Genomic DNA, 20,442 nt, shown 5'->3' with positions numbered 1-20,442 from the left:
GCAGTTGAGAGGCGGCCTTCTTTGGGAACTCGGTCACGTAGAGTATCTGTGTGAAAAGAGGGGTTTGCAGCATGATGACAATGTGTCCTCTTTACTTCGTTCTACTATTCAGTGCATTTTAACTCTCATTCCTCACCTGCAGTGAGATCAACGTGATAATGGAGAGTGCGACTGTTTGGAAAATGGAGATGAGGGGAAGCTGAAGACGACACACCACGTCCCCTGGCTTCCCCAGGAAGAGCAGCAGACTGAGGCAGGCTCCCATCAAGCTGAGTAGAGCCACAAAAGTCAGAGTTCCCCCCGAGGATGTTACCAACGGGGTCCCCCGGTGCCTCAGGAACACAACACCCACTGACCCCTGACATACCAGGAGCAGCACCCCAGCCAGTGTCATTACCAGGGCCTCAGGCGTGTCCCAGGACAAGAAGTCAAAGGTGGGTGCAGTGCAATTAGTGCTGCGGGTCAGGGACCACTGGCGGTCAGGGCACTTGGAACACTGGATATCCTCTATGAGTCAGAAAGCACAATATGAGGTTTGGTTTCATTAACACTAAAAATCTAACTCAAACCATGATTATGTGTGATGCATGATTTGATTTCTTCCTCATTAATGGAAGTGTTTGATATTTTGGGAAATTCACATAATTCATTGATTTTGAGCTTTAGAGGTGCTGGTAGGCGGACATTGCTACCTTTGGACAGCAGGCTAGCTGTTCCCCCCATTTCCAGTCTTTATGCTATTGCTGAACTAAGCTAAGTAGCTGCTAGTTTTAGCTTCATATGTACTGTACAAACATGAGATTGGAATCAATCTTCTCATGTAATTTGCATTATGAAAGCGAATTGGCTTATTTCCCAAAATGTCAAACTAATCCAATGAAGGTCAAGTATTTGAGAGATGTATGGACAACCACATTACCCTCATTAGCCTGGAAAGTGCCTGGCTTACAGTCAATACAATCAAAACAGCAGGAATGGAAGCCTTTCACTCTGAGCACCTGGCCCGTCCCACATTTTGCTGAACAGGTGGAATTAGGGATCTGCAACAGTTGTGGCATTACAATTATTGTAAAGGGATTTGTATACTTAAAAAATGTATAAGCCCAAAAAACAAAAAAAACCAAACCCACAGTGCTTCAGGAACCCAGACTGGATTGTGGTTTTGTGGAATTTAATCATCAGAGGTTTTCTCGTGCGTATATAAATGTTTATATACATTTTCTAATGTGTTTCTTAAATTACCTCTGTGTTATCAGTGTGCCACTTTAAGAGGGACATGTTGATGGACAGTTCATTATAAAAGCTTCCAACATCCATGAAGTTTACATCCGAGCTATTCCAGACCCACTCAATCACACTGTATCCTATGTTTGGGTTGCCATTTTTGTCAAACTTTACATGTCTGCCATTTATGTCCATAGAAGTATTCTTTAAAACCTCCAGCAGCTGCAAAAGAAGATTTTATTCATTGTTTAACAAGATTGGTAAAAATGAAAAATAATTCAAAATTGTCTGCAGCCACCCACATAAAAGACAAAGACATTCACCTTCCAGGGATAGATTTTGGTTTCAGCTCCCCACATACAGGCATTTGAATCACATCCCAACATGTTGTGCAATGCGTGTGCCACACTGTAGATGGCAGCATACACACTGAAAGCTGAGGCCTGCACTGAGGGATCTTCTACCAAGCTAATGTTAGCAGGTGACAAGCTCCAGCATTGTGGGCAGGGGTTGTCTGGGATGCTGGACTTTGATGCTAGAGGGGATATCTTCACCCTCTCTTTACTCATTTTGGTGAAGAGCTCCTTCATGTAGGCAGTGAACAGATCCAGATGCGTTGTATTTTCAGTGAATCCAATGACGGTACCAATGTTTTGGATATTGGGGAGGGAAGTCAGTTCATTATGGATGGACCAGCTTGTGCTGGCAATCCACACAGCAGTTGTATTACTCCTGATAACCTGGAATAGATTGAATGATTTGTGCAGAACTGAATATAATTTGTCCACATATATTGTATTATCATATATTGATTGTCTAAAGGGATGTCCCACATAATAATTATTCTTTACTAACCTCTTTAAAAAAAACCACTGCAGGCTCTGGGAGAGAAAAGACCACTACTGCTCCAACCTTCGTTTTGTTGATATTGTCGATGATGGTTTTGACCACTGGTTCAGGGTCTGTGTATACTGGAATCAGCCCCTGATAGGCCACACAGATAGACATATTCTGTGCTATTTTGGAGAATTCCTGCACACCGTGTTGCCCAAACTCCTCCTCACTGCCCACCACTGCCACCCAGTTCCATTGAAACTCCTTCAGCAGAAGCGCCATGGCCTTCACTTGATATTTGTCACTGGGCACCGTGCGGAAGAATGATGGGTAGAGAAGCTTGTCACTGAATTTGTCACTGGTGGCACCAAAGCTAATCTGAAGTGAGAAGAGTCATATCATACCACATTTGAAAAAAAGACATTTTACTATATTAATATTATCCAGCCCTGCCCATTATTGAAACACAAGGTTTAATGCACATTTACTGAGGAAGCTGTTTAAACTGCGTTGCAAGTGGGTGATTGTTTTTTAAGTAATTATTTTTTCAAAAACACAAAAAAAGCAATTTAATGATTGAAAATATTTTTTGCTAACAATTTAAGACTCATGGGACACTGTTGAAGCAAATATTTTACTTTTAGGATTTACTTTGAGCATTAGGAATATTCTTGAGGAAAAGTTAAACCAGCTCAGGAAGAAGATACATGATGACATATGACTAGACATATTTGTAACCAAACCTGTGGTATCAGAAAGAATCCCAGGAGTTTTCCTATGACGGACACCATTTCTGAGGTTTCAGGACCAATAACAGCTGCCATGCTGGTCTCATAGTCAGTATAATTGCACTCCACAGATAGCACTCTGCTATATTTTTCAGTGAGGAAAGAGATAGTAGGCTTCACAATGACAGCAGATTGTCTGCATGTGTCATAGATTTCATAACCCAACTTGATGCCAGGGAGCAACATTTGGTTTCCGTTGATCTCATCCACTGCATATTTCATCACAAGAGCAAGGCCCAGTCCACGCTTATTTAAACTGTAGGAGTTCAGGTAGAAAAAAGAATTAAAAGCCTTGTTAGTCAAGTTAAGCATACGTAGTGATGCATAATTTCATATACTGACAGACATAATAGATTGTTATTTTGCTAGAAAGGGGAAACAACTGTTTTTCATTACCCGGTACCTTTCACAGTTCATGTTGTTAGGCTCACTCCTCAGGCTGAGGTTGCTGGTCAACAGGTTGATGGGAAAGAGCCCTCCGAGCATAATGTCTCCAGATAAATTGAAGAGGCTGGTGGAAATATTCTGGAACCATTCAGGCGGACTCACACCGCAGCTCAGTCTAAACGCCCAGTACAGAACCAGCACACGGAAAGGTGCAGCCATGTTGCATACGAGCTACAGACTGAGGCTAGTGAGATGATAGCAGCATGCATATGTGTCAGTACATCCTGAAATGTTTTTGTATGCAAACTCATCTGTAAGCCTCAAAGATAGTTGCCGCACTTGGCCCCTCCCTTCCCTATTCACCTGAAATTGCACTTCAAAGTAACTACAAATTATGTGAAATGGTCCTTATAATATTCACCTACATTAACATTTGTGGTACCCATGGACATGAAATACAGTAGTTTTCCTTTTATAATAATAATAATAACTTTATTTGTATAGCAACTTTCATACAAAAAACTGCAGCTCAAAGTGCTTTACAACAAAAGAAATTACATGCACCAAGTGCTTCATATCAAAAAAAAGACAAAATGAACATAAAAACTTGTGAATGTACATAAGATGTAAAATAAAACCCACTTGATAATATTACTGAACATAAGATAAAATAAAGTGAAAATACAGTACATAGAATGCGTACCTCAGTGGTGGTCATTTGGGAAAGCGAAAACCATTAAGGTACTTCACCATGTGTACACAATCTGTAAATCGGCGCCTAGGTCTCTTAAGCCATGAGCATAACGGAAACTCCCTTTTCCCAATGGACACAGACTCACCACCAGTCTTGATTAACCAAAATAAGCCTCCTTCAACTTACCCCAGAATGTCTTCCCACAGGTTTAACCTCACTGTGGGTCTCATCTGTGTTGGGCACATCCTGAAACTGCCCCATAAAAAAACACCCTTGGTGGTGCTGTGGGGGTTAAAAACACACACCACAGTCTTTTTTCTCAGACCTATCAATCACTGACCTCAGCACACACATAATATAAGATAGAAAATAAACCCACTTGATAATAATGATACAAAATACAACACATAGAATGCGTACTTCCATGGTGGTCATTTGAGACTTAATAAACAAAAACTCACAAAGTATTTCACCGTGTGTACACAATCGTCGCCTTCATAATGATGAAGATATTGACAGTATTTTCACTATTATTTGTAAAAGCAGTAATTCTGGTATTCATTGTACTAATTGATAGTTGTTTTCACATTAAGATATTGCATGTAAGAGGGAAAGAGTCACTTTGTGCCTTGTGTGTGTGTGTGTGTGTGTGTGTGTGTGTGTGTGTGTGTGTGTGTGTGTGTGTGTGTTGTGCAGGTGGTGTTCATCTTTCCGGAGCATTTTCCTGACATTTGCTTGTGGTTTGCCGTTTGATTCTCTTTGGTGTAACTATCTGTCAGGAGATGAGCACATGCAGTAAATTCCTTTTGGCCAACTGGGTTGTTATCACAGCCGAACCTCATGATTATCACTTTGCAAATATTAGTTTTTGTTGGTGTCTTATTGTGCCATTTTAGTGAACATTTATGCTGCATTATTCCAGTTACTGCAGCCAGTCTGCTGTTATGAAAATCAGTAATAAGTATTAACTCTGATGTAGGTCATGTTAGTATAACATACATGTTTAAATGTATGTTTTATGGCATGTTTTCATTATTTGTCATCATGTTTTGCATTCACCTCAGTTTTGGTTTTGCATGAACATTTACATGCAATGTTGTTCATCCATACAAGCAAATTGACATATTTCCTCCCAAGATATTTACATAAACCTAAAGTAGACATTTACTCTTTTAAATTTTCTTTCTTTCTGATGAAGTTTTTTGTTCATAACTGTCACTGTTGTCTTGCTAACGCAGGTCCAGGCCACTCGATTTCAGAGTTCTTTGGTCACAGAATTTTGAAAACAAGTAGCTTTTTTGTTTGTTTTATTATCTAGTAAAAGACTTTGAACTGCATAGATAAAGTCTTTATTGTCGGAAGTTGTACATTTCAGAGAAACATGAAAACACTAGCTGGAAATCAGTTAAAGCACAGCCCTTCTTGCTGTGACAGAGCTAATCACCAAACCACTGGTTTGTCAGGGAAATAAGATCTTTTTTTTTTTTTTTTTTAATAAACTAGAATACTCCCAATGGGTTGGCTCAAATGTCATCTTTTCAAATTTAAGTGGAATCTACTGAACAAGGCAGACTTGTCATGAACAAGTCTGGAAGGCTGAATAAGTTAAATATGTTAAAAAAGTGTCAGTGATTACCTGGAAGCAGCATTTGATTGGCACAGACCTTTACTGTATATTACATCACTAAGAAATGCAATAGGGAGGGAAATATTAGGAAAAAGTAGGTTAATCATTTTTTAGTACATGTTATCTACCCCTGATGTTGTCATGCTTAAGGTCACAGGTTAGAAATGTTACAGAACCATTCAGGTGAACTACTTAACTGCAGCCCGGTCTATACCTACAGTATAGATGACCAGTTTAAAAGTCAGAGCTTTGCTGACAGCACGAGAGTCCGGAGGCAAAAACAAATATGAAAGAGAAACTTAATCATAGTATTATACTATAAGGAAGAGTTTGGTTTTGTCAGTCTAGTTCCTGAGCAGTTGTGTTTGATTGTCATGATCCTGTCGCAGTCTGACTCTGTGTTCCTTGGTTGCCATTTTCCACCAATCCACCGGATGCCCTTGGATTTTTTCCCTGTTTGTTAAACTTGACTGAGTGGGAGTGAGCCCTTGAAGTTGACACTGAAGTTTGCTTTCATACTGACGAGTTTGACACACCTAGTTAGATGTAAGACATGCAGCAATTGATACACCAAGCAATTCATTCAACATGTCTTCTGTATTTACATTCAGGGCATTTAGCAGATGTTCTTATCTAGAGATGGACAGATGTTTGTTCAATGGCTGGATTCTCTGTAACTTATCCTCAACAGATTATGAAACAGGAGTTTGTTAACACTTGTTTCTGTAGCTTTGAATAATTTGCATTTACAGCCTCGGTGTGCCATGTTAGAAGAACTGCATCATCATGAGAGTTTGCAGATTATTGTGTACTTTTTTATTTAACTTTATTCATGTATATTCTAAGATGGGCTTATTGGATATGTATATAAGAGGATTGTGTTTCTGGGTACTTGGTTTTCCGTTTGCCCTGAGTTTTTCCTCCTCTGTCCCCAGTCTGTTTTTCCCTCCACACTTCTGTTCTCACCTGCCCTGCATCAGTCTCGTTAGCCATGCCCCACTCCCTGTGCTTTCCCCAGCCTATCAGCTTGCATCTCATCCCCTCGTCAGTTAAATTTGTATTTAAGTCTTGGTTTTCAGTTTAATGTTAAGACAGCGTTAATTGGAGAGGTTGAGTTCTTATTTGGTACACATGCGATCTTAGTTTGATTAATAAGTTAGCATGTGTTGATTAAAATTAGCAAAGAAAGTCACAGTGCAAAGCTATTACCTAGGTTACCTTGCAACTTTTCGTTTTAGTTGTCTCTCATCAATCATTTGAGTCCAATTCTAGTACACTTTGGGTTGTGACTAGATGTTCCTTACATTGGTTTTGATGTTTTAAAATGCTCTCTAGATGTATTTGTCTTTCAGTCATGATGTTACTTGAAAAAGACATTTTTAAAACACCGTTTTTTTTTAATTGATGTTGCATTTTCATCTTGTTTTCCATAAGAAACAATACAGAATGTCAAGTTTCCCCAATAGTTCTGCACTGAACAACACACACAATTATCTTTTGTACTGTATTACAACAGTAAATGTAAACATAAAAGTATTCAATGCTGCGGGTTCTTTTAAATCATAATGTGATTGCAACTTTTCTGTGCAGCCATTACTATTTTCTTTTGTATCTTTTGAGGTGTACAAGCCGGATTTGAGGAACTCCAGGAAGGGTTTGTTCAGGGACATAAAGAAGGTATTCTGTTGCCTATCTTGTTAGACATCTTGACGTAAGAAGACCGGTGATGAAACACACTGTTTTTCTTTGGTACAGCCTGTCTGCTCGTTCCACCTACAGTTCATTCTTTTACCATTAGTTGGTATGACTCTCCTCTCTTTGAGCAATCAGGATCACTTAATTTTAAGAAACACGTAAAACTGCTTACATGTCTCTGACTGGATCTTGTGTACGATTAATGTGGGCTCAGTGTTTTGTGCTGTTCTTGTGTACAGAGCGTGGATTTAGATTAACATCTTGTTTATGTCTGAGCAGCTTTCTTTGTCAAGCATGAATTCACCTTTTGCCTTCTCGTGTGTTGTAGCTAAACTTTCATTGATAATCTGCACCAACGTCACACACATGCAAACACATTTTCTGTTTACAGTTTTGGCCTGGCACACACTTTATAGACACACATACACACGCACACACACTTCATAGACACAAACACACACTTGATAGACACACGCACACACACTTTATAGGAAGTAACCGGCATTTGGAGAATCAGTATCATTAGTGCACTGGAATGCTTGGTGGTCATTAAAGTAATCTTTCTCTGGGTTGTTTAGAACAGTTAATGTACAATGATGTTGTAGTTTGAATGTGGTGTCTTCATTTGTTGGCTGGATGAATGCTTGTTGATGGAGGCTTGAACATCAGGTGGAAGTGTTTGCTCAGCTGTTGTCCAGGTTTTGAGATACGAGTCTCAGAGATTTCTGCCTCCACCCAAAATGATGGAATTAATAGAATATAACTTGTGCTTACAGCATTAAAAATTACAATAAAATATAAACTCAGTAAGCAGTGATTCAGTTACTTTGGATAATCCACAGGCTTTGCTCTCAACTGTTTTCATTGAAATTTGCTTTCTGCTGAGGAAATAGTTCCCATAAAACTGCTAACAGTGTGTTCTGTGGACAAATTAAAACCAAAATATAGCTAGCTAACATAGCTAGATACCCACTACAGTGATTAAATATGAATATTCATCTGTGTATTACATATATAAACTGTACAGTGTACAGTATGTTCATTTTATTCATTTTGGTGCATATGAAGTCCACCAGCTCATCAGTGTGGACATTTCCATAGCTCAGCCACTAGATGTCAGATGTGTGTATTTTATTGGTTTCACCTATGGCGCTCACACTGTTTGTTGCCTGTAGGGCAGCTGTAATCTGGCACTCAGCGCTTTTACTTGTACATACACACAGAATATTTATGTTATTGGAAGCTGTAGGCCTGAGGTGAGAAAACTCGAGACATATTGTGTTGCTGGAGATGAGGGGAAGGTGGAGCTTCTCGCAGCTGTGTGGGCAGCAGGTACATTGTGTAGCAAAGGGCTGTTTGAACAACTGATAACAGAGGGGAGTCAACCTGCGTAAATGCTGAAATGATTTTCTTGGTTCTTATGTTTTGGTTCACTTTGATTATGAAGAAACATGTTTTGTCCTGCAAGCCTGAAACCATTTCCCCCATGTTTTTCTGTAGATTTCCATGGGTTAGCCTTATGACCTGCAAAGGAAGGAACATTGTTGCACAATACCTGTCAGATTGAAACAACATAGATGTTGTTTGCATCAAGGGAACACCATAAATGTCCTGATGTGAAGAAAGAGATACTCTCGCACGTTAGGTGCCTTTGATCCTTTGTGCCAGTGTTAATGTGGTGTGGCTGGCAAACATGATATGCCCTCTCTATCTGTCCCAAATGTCTGTGACTGTTGCAAAACACTGTCTCAGCTACATTCCCTCTCTGAGAGAGAACCAAGAATACCACCCGCTCTCCCTTGCTTCCTTTTGCCCTCCTTCCCTCCCACTGCTCCCCCCCTTGCCTGCAGAGTGGCCGGATCAGCCTCGCTCTCTAATCTCCATCGCTGGCCTGAGAAACACTGGGCCCGTTGTTGACATGCTGGCCTCATACCCCACAGGGGCTGACAAATTATTAGCCAGCCTCGCTGTGCAGAGTGAGGACAGCCAGCCAGCGAGTCCATGCAGCCAGGCAGCAGAATACTAAACTGTGCTGCTGGACATGAGGCCATCTGTCATGATCAGCTCTGTGGCAATGATGTTGGAGGAAAATGTGGGAACGACGAGATCTTGTTGCTTGACGGCGGGGGCGGCTGGTCCGGGTTGAACCAGCTGTGGTGGTGTAACATCACTCAGTTTACAACATCAGACTGTTCCTGCAGAAAAAAACTATGCATGTTATCGCAGCCTGAACACATGCGTATTAGGAGGTGTTTTTACCTCACCTTGAAGGGTTAAATAAAGGATTCATCCTCCCCCTTCCAGCAGTAAAACTTGTTCTTCTTCGTGTCTTTAACCTGTGTGTGTGTGTGTGTGTGTGTGTGTGGCTCACAAGTGTGTTGCAACTTGAATTTGTACATACATCCACATAAGCAGAGATATATAAACAAAGGTGCACATATTTGTGCATTGTTTTAGTCTACTTTCAGTAAGTTTACTATTTAGGCTTTTGCTTTGTTTTACACCAGCCACAGCTTAAATTTATTTTGTAACTTATTTTGCAATCTTAGTTTGCAATAGAGGTTTATTCACAGTTACAAAATTTTGCTGAACACAGCAGTGAGAAAACTTTGATAAAATTCAACAAAAAATATCTACAAATTAACCTGATTCTTAGAACCATGTTAGCACTGTCCAAGGACTGGAGCAATAATGTTTGCACTCTGGATTAACTAACCTGCAGGTCAGGGAAAAAAACTCTTTGCTGTTCAACTCTGAAAACCATTTACAGTTCAAATTGGGGACAAGAGTGTTTGGCTTGATCTATGCCAGTCTGCTCTGCTACTTACACAGCAGTGAATGACTGACTCACGGTGGCCCATGGGCTTTGGGCAGTAGGAATTTTATGAGCTTGTTGAATAATTTGAGTAAGAAAGTGTTTTACCTTGTGCTGGAGGCTCATACTGTGTTACGAAATGAACTGAAAAGGGATCAGCAAACGGCTGACTTGCATAGCTGTCACACAAAAATAAGCATTCCTATTTTCAGTGTTGGACATATTTCATGATTTATTCAGATTGTGAGGGCAGAAAGTTGGAGGGGGAGAGGTGAGTTAAAGACTAATCGCAGACCTTGAATTCTTACATCACTGCATTGATTGATTTTGGTGTCCAGAGATCCAGAGGTCACAGTTGTGTAAACTTTGGCGACATTATAGACAAATGAACCTGTGAGAAGTTTTGTTCCTGTGATCTGTGTTATACAACCAATGTCAGACCTGCACAAAGCAATAGTTTAATACAATCAACGTATATACCTATTGAGATGTCTGATAAGGAAGGTCACTGTGATAATAGCATACAAACACATTCAGATGAGATTTTTCAGACGTGACCACCGATATAAAACACTAGATATGATGTTACGTCATAACTCATGGGATAACCGTCCACCATCTTACCTGGGTGTTGTTTACAATCGCCACCTGTGAGCAGCAACTATGGTTGTCAGCTGTAGCAGCACCTAATTGCTTTACTAAAGGACCTAAGAGACCAGGGAGGCTGGTGTTACTTTCCACACATCAGTATAGAGTTGATAGATTTATTTTTTTACATACGGATCCACTAAAACTACAAAAAGTTAATGAACTAGGTAACTTTACTGTTAGTTTCCAAGTAACAGACCAGCTGAGTTCTAAGTCAAACTTATTGCTGATTGCAAGCTCTCAACAGCATTGATCTGTTAGCTTAGTGTGTTATCTTGCCTTATGTGCAATTTATGGCAATCAATATATTAATATATTACAGTAGGTGGGTTTCTCTCTTGTGTTTCTCATTTTAATTGCCTGCCAATATAGGTCATAATGCTGAATCTATTTAGGATTTCTACATGAAAAGTATTGATTAATGTAGAATATTAGTCATTCACAATACCAAACCACAGTTCTCACATATTGAGTTCAGGCAAAATTGATAAAATCATCGTCTGCAATATAAATGCACAATTTCGAGATTATCTTCATGATTGAAAGCATGATTTGTTCTCTTGGACCTGTAATAATCAAAATTCTACCAGAATCACAGTTTTTTTTGTTTGTTTTGTTTTTGTTTTGGTTCAGGCGCACTTGTCTTACGGTCATTACTTTGAATAAAAATCAGTATTGGTAGAAAAATACAAAGATTATAAGGACAACATAAGCCTCTTTCACCATAGGTTCAAATTACAGCAAGTTAAAAACTGGACCCAGGTAAGATGGCTGCCATATGGTTCCATCCCAGAATGGCAAATCACTATGACATGAAGCATCTGGTGTTTTATATCTATGGTGACCACAAAGAAATTACTACAGAGATGTCACAGTACTTTGCGTAAGTGTTCTTTCTTTGAGACAACACAGTCTGTTGGCAAATTGCATGAGTCAGGATGTCTGTAACTGATCCATTTTATTGATGTTACACTCTGTTGACCCTTTGGATTTCAAATGGACATAAGTAATGGAGCAGAAAGCAATTTATTCTTGACTTTATATCTGTCATGTTTGACTGTGTGTGTGTGTGTGTGTGTGTGTGTGTGTGTGTGCGCACTCGTGTCGTGGTGTTGTGTTACATCCCAAAGCTAACTGATAGGTCTCATCTGTCATCCTCTGCTCTGTGACTCATCAGACGAGTTATCTGTGATCTCTGAGTTAGACTGCTCTCCTCCTGTGGTTTTTACCTGCTGGAACTGGTGGTATGAGACATTTCCTACAATCTAATTTGATTTAATTTGCACAGCAATTAAATACTGAAAAGATGATGTGGTGCATTGGGGTGGAGATGTGCTAAAAATGTTTAAACAGATTATTTTGTATGAGGACATAATATTTTTTTGTTAATAATGATAGTTTTTGTTCCTTTTTTGTTTTTATTCTATTTTACTTGTAGTAATCAATTATTTTTTAATAGGACAGATAAAAATAGTACTATACTGCTATATCAAATCCAGCATCTGATGCTCATTATATGCACATTTAGCCAAAGATAACTATAAATTTCCCTACAGATAAAAGTGCTTTTTCATGTTCTTCAGATCAATGGCAGCCAAAGCGTTCCCCGTTCACATGAGTAGCTTTAGGAGATGCTCCAGAGTGAGATACAAAACCACTCACAACAATGACGCACAGTGTTTTCAGATGATGGACTCTCTTAAAGGTAAAACCTCTCTTTTTCAAGCCTCATTTGAAGTTAGGTAGCCTGTTTGTGAGCAGCTGGAGAAACATCCTATGAGTGGGCGGCTGGATTTGAACAGTAAGAAATTGTTGTCGCTACAGGGTGAAACACTTGGAAGTTAGAGGAGCAGGGAGCAAGCGAGTACTGTGGAATTTTACCAGGTCAACCTTATGTAAGAGGCTGAGCTGCCACAGGACAGAGGATAAGAGTCATATGCAGAGTCAGACAGAAAGAGAGAGAAGAGAGAAAGGAGAGCAGCTAGACAGACAAGAGAGGTAGTAATAGAGGATACTGTGGAGGAGGGTAATGCTGTTTATGAGGAGAGAAATAAAGGAGGAGGTTTGGGAAGTCTCTTGCCTAAAGCTCTGGCCCGACAGCATGACTCTCTTAAGACCTCTAATTCAGTTTTCTTTCTGTCATTGTTGAACCTTTTCACTCTCCGTTTCCGTCCAACACGTGAGTCATGCTCTGAGGCTGTCAGTCATCGGATGATTTGATGCGGGTTTATTAAAAGGAGGTGCGTCTTTCCCTCTGACTCAATAATTGCTTCCTTCTGAAGACAGACAGAGCTCAGCATCTGCTATGAAGAACAGAAGAGGAGGAGGAGTAGGAGGAGGAAGGGTTGAGGTGGGAGGGGGGGTTGCCTGTTTTTAGAAACATACCAGCTGCCACAGTCCGACCCTCGGGGTGTCTGTTCTCCTAAGCACAGGTTAGGAGCTGCCTCAGCCCACATGCCCAGTCATTTCAGGGAACCTGACTCTGTCTCCAGTCATAGTCCTTTTCATGGTTCACACAGCGAGTATAAAGACAGATTTCATCATTAAGTGAAAGAGGTAGAGCTTGTGCTTTCAGTTGCATTTTCCTGGTCAGTGCCTGTATATCTGATGTTGTAGGGTAGTTTTGCCACTTGTATTGAAAAAAGTACACTACAAAGTTCATTGAAATCATACAATGCACCAGAAAGAATGAGAGTAGAATAATTCTGTGTCAACCTTTTTTGAGGATTTCATTAGTTTTTGAGAAGTGGCAGGATGAAATGCATACTTGAGATATGTTGAATGTTTTTCTCTAAATTCAAAAAAAGCCATTTAGATTTTTTAATAGATTTTTGCCAGACATGCCGCATCTTTTAAACATGAATGCAAACACCGGCTGCTAGTTACCTGCTCATCAGTGAGAAAAGCAATTAACCCCATAGCGTCGTTTAACTAGAGGCTTCACATTACTGTTATCACTCCATCACTGGCCTGCATTTTCCAGCATTCACTGATGAGTTGCAGATGAAGGCAGTACCTCTGTAGTCAGTTTCCAGCTGCTCATTAAGGCTGCTTGACAGTGTATCACTATTTCAATTATTTTTAGTGCCGCCAGCCTTAGCGCAGCCATGTGGGAGAGAAGAAGAAGGGAGAAGTCTGTCTAAGAACAATACTCAAGTGTACTTTGAAAAGGTTCGCTGTAATTGTCCTGCATGTTCATACTGGCAGTGAAGACACCCCTTCCTAATTCGACTCCAGTGTAAGTGATGGGGGACAAAATCCAGTCTGCTTGTTCTGTACAAAAATATGTTCTAAAGTTCAGCTGAAGTTACTACGAGGCTTCAGCGGTCAGTCAAATAAATATCTTGCAAAGTTACAGTCTTTTGAGTACAACATTTCCCAGGAGCGTTTGCTTACAGCTAGTAACACAAGGAGGGAATTTTAGTAGCTTAATGCATTTTTGCACAGAACAGGGACTATGGATTTTGTCTCCCATCTGTCACACCAGAGTGTTTCTAAGAAGTGATCACTTCAGAGCCACAATGGAGAAAAGGATCAATTACAGCAACTCATACATGCATGTGTCTTTCACACATGTACACAATATACAGTATTGCCACATGAGCATAAGCAAGACTTGAAAAAATACAAACCTGTCCTTTAAGATGTCGACTGTCCTATTTGTTTATACATATTGCGAATCGTGGAAGGTGTAATACAGTATACTATACATATATGGGTCATCTGACCTGTTGGAGGAAAAGTGGAAACCCACATGAGGAGATCATGTAAACTCTACACATAAACACCCCAGTTAAACCTGGTCAGATCTGAAGGAACTTCTTGCTGTGAGCCATCATAATATTACAAAGTGGAACAATATATGACCTAAAACAGGACATCTACAAAAACTGAAAACCGGAGAAGGGGGATCTGTCTATCTGTCTATCATACACAGTATATACCAGGTTTGGCGACACTCTGTTTCAAATTCAACGTGACAGACATCTGAAAGTGCTGCACTCACACCAGTTATATTGTATTTTATTTGGATAGATGACTCAGTTTGTGCTCTTGAGACACGGGTTTTGCGTCACTCTGGTGACCTTACAGGAAAATCCACATTGCATTACTCCAGGCAGGTGACAATAACAGTCGTCACCATTATCATGCATTGGTAATAGCCGTCATGATGACAAGCTAGTACTGTGATACAGGGCAGGGCTCTGGATTGGACTGAGGACCCCAGGCTCTGTTCAAACTACTTAAGCCTAAATTAGGAAGAATGACCTGTTAGTCTGCAGGATGTTCTTTAGATCCTCAAGAGTCTGTTTATCTTATCTGAAGACCTAGATTTAACTCTCTGTTTCTCTGTTATGGTGCTTAATACAACCTTTATCAGCGGCTGTTATCCTTAACCATAGTAAGTGCAAACTCTACCTGTGTCTGCTATCAACTTTCCTCCCATGAGAGAGATCAGTCATATCTAAGCCTGGTCTAAATCTGTCAACGTGTAAACACAGACACCCCAGCTGCAGACCCCTCCAACTGTCTCCAGCGTGATGAATGATAACCTGTGTGCCGCAGCCCCTCCTGACTGACAGCCAGCTTGCGTGTGAAGATGCAGGCTGCCTCACGACTATAAACCTAAAAAACCTGGGGAAGGGGGTGGTGTTAGAGGCCTCCCTTAAATTGCAAAACACCTGTATCTGACTCATGCAGAGTTAATCACACACCTTTACGGCTCAGCGGAACAGCTCTGCACTGTTCCACACTGTGGGAAGAGAAAGACAGCGAGAACAATGAGACGGACACTGACTGATCTACTTGATCTACATTGTTTATTTTATTTTTATCATTCTGTAGCCATTGACTATTTATTTATTATTATTATTATTATTATTATTATTAATGCCTATTGGTAACTCACATGTGCCTACACATAAAAAAAATGATTGGTCTTTTTTTATTGACATTAAAAAAGTTTGATGTAAGGTTGTTGCAGTTACATATTTAAAGCACTTTTCTTTGATATCTTGATTGTTATATACTTACATACTTGTGCGTGAGTTTTTTCTAAAGTCAGTTTAAATCAATATTCATTCACTTTTGAATTTTTAAACTTAAATTCACTTTAAGCAAGAAAGCAATAGAAAGAGACAGAGAGAGATTTGAGTGCACTAAAATGTCCAAAAGTATATGGACACACTTTTCTACATATCTTTGACAACAGTGTTCATGTTCAACTATCACATATGTTCAGGTGTCCATATATTTTTGGCCATGTAGTGTAGCTTAACTTTAATTACAAAGACACATTGAGTTCTTGCAGTTGATAAAACTCTGCTACATGTTAATCCCTGCAGTACTGACTGATTGAAGGATTAGTCTGTGAGCAGAGGAATCAGGGCAGGATGGTTGGCAGCCCAGCATCCAGACATCCATTAGCAGCTGCGTGGGATATACTGTACTGACTGTCCACATTTTACATTAATGCCAGGTCGCTCTGTCAGAGGTGAGCAGTCAGCCTCTCCTGCTTACTCCCGTATGGCTGGTGTTTATGAGGTCAGTATGTGAGAGAGCAAACCACCCAGCTCTCTTATACTTGCTTTTGCCCCCTGGCTTGAGCTATGTGTGTGTGTGTGTGTGTGTGTGTGTGTGTGTGTGTGTGTGAGTGAGTTTTCCAGCTGAGTGGACAAACCAGGAGGCTACAGTGGAAAAAAGAAAGGGAGGAGCTACTATTCAACTTCATATCCAAAACAAATCTCAAACCTCATATGTTTACATTTGGATGGTAGCAATAAGATTGAGGCAGTTATGAAAATAGTCATGTGTGTTGGGCAAACAGTGTATATGTGCACACGACAGACTGAGTAGTATGTACTTGTGATTAGTCATGAGTAATGTGGTGTTAGGGTAAAGTGGAACAGTATAAACCCATTACACCTGTATAGAGTACAGTATGTATTAGCAAGAGAAAAATAGAGTAAAGAGGTGATGCATGTGCGTGTGTGTGTGCAGAGGGGTGCGTGTGCTGAGGGTAAAGTGGATGGTTGACTCCACTGGAATGTGGCGCTGACTCAGTCCGTCTGTCAGCCTCGGCCATGTTCGTTCTGTGGACTTATTCACACTCTGCGACCCTTTCAGGGGGGCGGCCTGTTGCCTCATGTCGGATTTCCGGCAGGACTCTTGGAATTTCAGGGAACAGAACTCCAAGAAGTTTTGGGGTATGGCCTTGTTTGGGTTCAGGCTTCACTTTCCTGTTGTGAGTAAAACATCAACAGCAGACAATCTCAAGCTGCTAAAATATGCTATTTCATGCATTGCTGCCGTTAGTATTAGAAGTATTTGTGCATTCTGAGGAAATTACAGAAAACTGAGGTGAAATGATGGGATTGATCACCCAGTTCTTCTAAACTTTTTAAGGCTTTTGGTATTAATGCCAACATAGTAGTTAATATGTGCTAATATGCTAATGTTAGAATTACCCTAACATGTAAAACATTAGCATTTCATCATGCTATCATGGAAAACATTACATGCTACATGCTATATTGCTAATTGTTGGTTAGTATGGTGGTAACATTATAATTTTGAAAATGCTAAATTCATAGGCCTATTACATAGTTAAAAATTATAACATACTCACAACATGCTGGCATGTTGACATGTAACATCAGCATATTAACCAGTAATTATCTTGCTAACGGAGGACATGCTAACATGCTATGTTTAGTTAAAAGTGGGGCTGAGCCTGACAAGCTGAGTTAGATGTCCCAAAATGCACAATGTAGGGCAGATAAGCCCTTTTTAATTAGATAAAAATGTGTTTGTCCATGTAGCTCTAAACCAAACACCCATTGTTGCCGCACTAGAGGTAAAAGAACAGAAGATTTAGTAGCAGAGGTTTCCCATAGGATTTTGATTTTTTTGTGATTATTGTGGCCAAAAATGCTTGATTTTGCAAAAATTGCTTTGCAGTAGAAAACTCACTGTCCAGTGAAAGTTTCCACTTGTGGTCGATCAACGGCCCTCCGCAGTTTCCCTCCACTGTCGTACAAAACATTTGGGAATTGTTTTGCATTTGGGAACTTTTTTTGCATGGTCTATGGCAGTAATTTTTGTTGGCAGGTGATATTTGTCCATCTCCCACCCGAATACACGTCTGAATCCTTGCTGAATTTGTGCTTTGTTGACGTAAGTCACCATTACATAAAATGCGACAACTGGTCCCAATCACAAGCAGTCTGTTGATTTGGCCATTTTGTGCGGAAAAGTTGTAGCAATTTAGCAAAATTGATTGATTGATTGTATTTATTTGTTGGGGCAGTGTACAGTTTTTAACATAAAAAATATGCACTGCACCGGAGTTAGCTTAACGCAAGCTCTTGCAAATATTGAAGAGATTCCTTGAATTTGCATTAATTATTGTGATCGCAAAATCACTATTTCCTGGAGGGAACACAGATCCTTCCACTGAAATTAGCGAGTTACCCAACAAGAACCCTCACGGCACTGCTCGTCTGTCTGTGGCAATCAGATGCGTCTCATGTTAGTGAGTGACTGGTGTTGTCATGTAATCACAGTTGTTGCAGGAGAAAAGGCTTTGTCTTGGCCTCCCACGCTCCTCGTCCCACCCTGTCCAGACAGACAGGGAGTGTGTGTGTGTGTGTGTCTTTTCTCTGTGGGCTCATCATCTCTAGATGCTGGCCAGGGAAGAAGACAAGACCAGGACAAGGTATCTTTCATCCTGGGATTACCTGGGCCTCTTCTCCCTCACAGGGCTATCAAAACAAATGTGTTACTTCAGAGGAAAGACTCACTTCTCATACCGCATGTATATCAAGTTGAAGTGTTGCTGATTTGGCATTAATGGTGAATACCAAGATCTCAAGCTGGTAGCCAGTGGTGGAATGACACTTACTCAAGTACTATACTGAAGTACATTTGTGGCACTTTAATTGAGCATTTCCACTTTCTCCTATTTCATTACTTTGAATTTAATATATTTCAAAGTCAAATATTGCATTTTTTGCTCCACTACATTTATGTATCATTTATGTATCATCTATATTTTAAAGAATAAGAATAAATGACCATCTTATAAAATATGATTAAACTGTATACATCAGTATACCAGGTAGTTAAAGTTAGCTCTAACCCAACTGGCTATATAAATGCTTTTTTAAGTAAAGGATCTGAGTACTTCTTTCACCACAAGTGGTACCTAAAGATGATTTACCATGTCTTAACTTCTTTTTAAAAAACCTCTGAAATTGGTTAATTACAGAGTAGTCCTGCTCCCTGCATAAAAAAACATGTTTATTTCTTAAGTCTCTGCCTCTGGTGGATCTCTGTGACTAGATTAGTTTCCAAACTGTGTTGAATTTCTCACACTATAGTGCTGTACTGAATTTCCTCACTTCCGCTGGTGTTCTCAAGTGTCAAGCACACAGAATCTAAATCAACCAGATAGACTTAAAATATGTCTATCCGCAATTGATCCTGAAGGATCACTGTCCACCCCGGAGCAAACAGCAGTTTCTCATAGTGCTCACCTCCCAGCCAGCCAGGAGGACTGGAGACAGCCACATTAATCACATTCCTGTATAACATGTCCTTTTACAGCTCTATATTTCAAATACAACCTCCGTGTGTGTATGTGTGTGCACCTCTATCTGTCACCATGTGCAGAACTTTCTGGCAGTGCTTCTCCTCTAACAGAATGCAGTTTGTGGCATGAAAGACAAACAACTCATGCACACATACACGCACACACACTACACAGGCACACACACACTTCCACACTACTTGAACCCTGGGGCAGAATGCCAAAGCGCTGGAGGAATGTGACCCGGTGACCTTGGCTTGCAGACTTCCACATGGAGACCGGACACTAGGATGGTGTGCATCGGAAGAGGAGGCCAGAATAGCTCCGGTGTCCGGTAACGGGATACAGACTCTGTTTGTAAACCGTGGCCATTTGACACACACAGAGTCTGCAGTGCACATGTATGTGCACAGATGCACAGGTGGTGGAAACACATGTACTCATGTCCAGAGGTTAGGAGGTGGGCGATGATGGGTAACATGAAAGGAGGTGCTCAGTTTGAGATCAGTATGTATGTTTTCTCTGGTACAACGTTGGGTTAACCTTGCAGCCACACATTTTTCTGCTTTCATAAATCCTGACTTTCCTGTTTGACGTTTCAAGTTTCTTTTTTTTTTCTTTTTCTTTAAATGCATGCTCAGTGTAGAGAGAGGCAAAGTTTGAGTCACTCAGTAGTACTTCAATCTACAAAATCTGTCAAATGAAACAAGTTTTCCAGTGAGACAAAAATCCAGCATGTACATGGACACAGAATCCGTGATGCACACGTATGCGCACTCAGATTAATAAATGCAGTTTTGCATATGTGTATGCATACATTTACTTACATGACCTGGAGCACACAACAATCTCAGTGCCAATAGGTTGCACAATATGCTGACCTGCTTTTCCTTTCGTCAGTGAATGCATGCAGTGGGGATCTAAGTCATGCATCAAAGATGGTGAAGATAAAGTGTAACACAGCTGCTAGAAATACGTACATGTGACACCTTTATAAACTACAGGCTGGTAAGTGTATTGTCGGACCTCCTCTCTCAGAAGCCTGTTGATATAAAAAGTAAGTAGCAACATTATAGTTTTAGTAATATAATTTTACTAGTTACACAATCTGCACGAGTTCGATATTTTACCCATTTCTTT

At 40.2% G+C, this 20,442-nt stretch overlaps 2 protein-coding genes across 2 annotated transcripts in view; one reads left to right on the top strand and one right to left on the bottom strand.

Moving 5' to 3' along the window:
- The window catches only part of errfi1a (ERBB receptor feedback inhibitor 1a), a 42,092-nt gene that overhangs the window by 1,759 nt on the left and 19,891 nt on the right, over positions 1-20,442 (top strand). The window contains exon 2 of the mRNA XM_067586961.1: positions 143-434. Within this exon, the coding sequence (XP_067443062.1) occupies positions 307-434 (128 nt within the window). The 5' untranslated portion in view covers positions 143-306. The remainder of the gene's footprint in view (positions 1-142; positions 435-20,442) is intronic.
- Positions 423-6,175, bottom strand: tas1r3 (taste receptor, type 1, member 3). The gene is made up of 6 exons (XM_067586960.1): positions 3,250-6,175; positions 2,802-3,102; positions 2,080-2,436; positions 1,548-1,964; positions 1,243-1,446; positions 423-1,040 (listed from the first exon to the last, which is right to left on the bottom strand). Exons 1-6 carry the CDS (start codon positions 3,450-3,452, stop codon positions 864-866), a joined length of 1,659 nt encoding a protein of 552 aa, XP_067443061.1. The 5' UTR covers positions 3,453-6,175; the 3' UTR covers positions 423-863.

This window comes from Thunnus thynnus, chromosome 4 (assembly GCF_963924715.1).
Source record: "Thunnus thynnus chromosome 4, fThuThy2.1, whole genome shotgun sequence".
In the NCBI taxonomy this organism is placed as follows: domain Eukaryota; kingdom Metazoa; phylum Chordata; class Actinopteri; order Scombriformes; family Scombridae; genus Thunnus; species Thunnus thynnus.
This window is presented reverse-complemented; position numbering and strand designations above follow the sequence as displayed.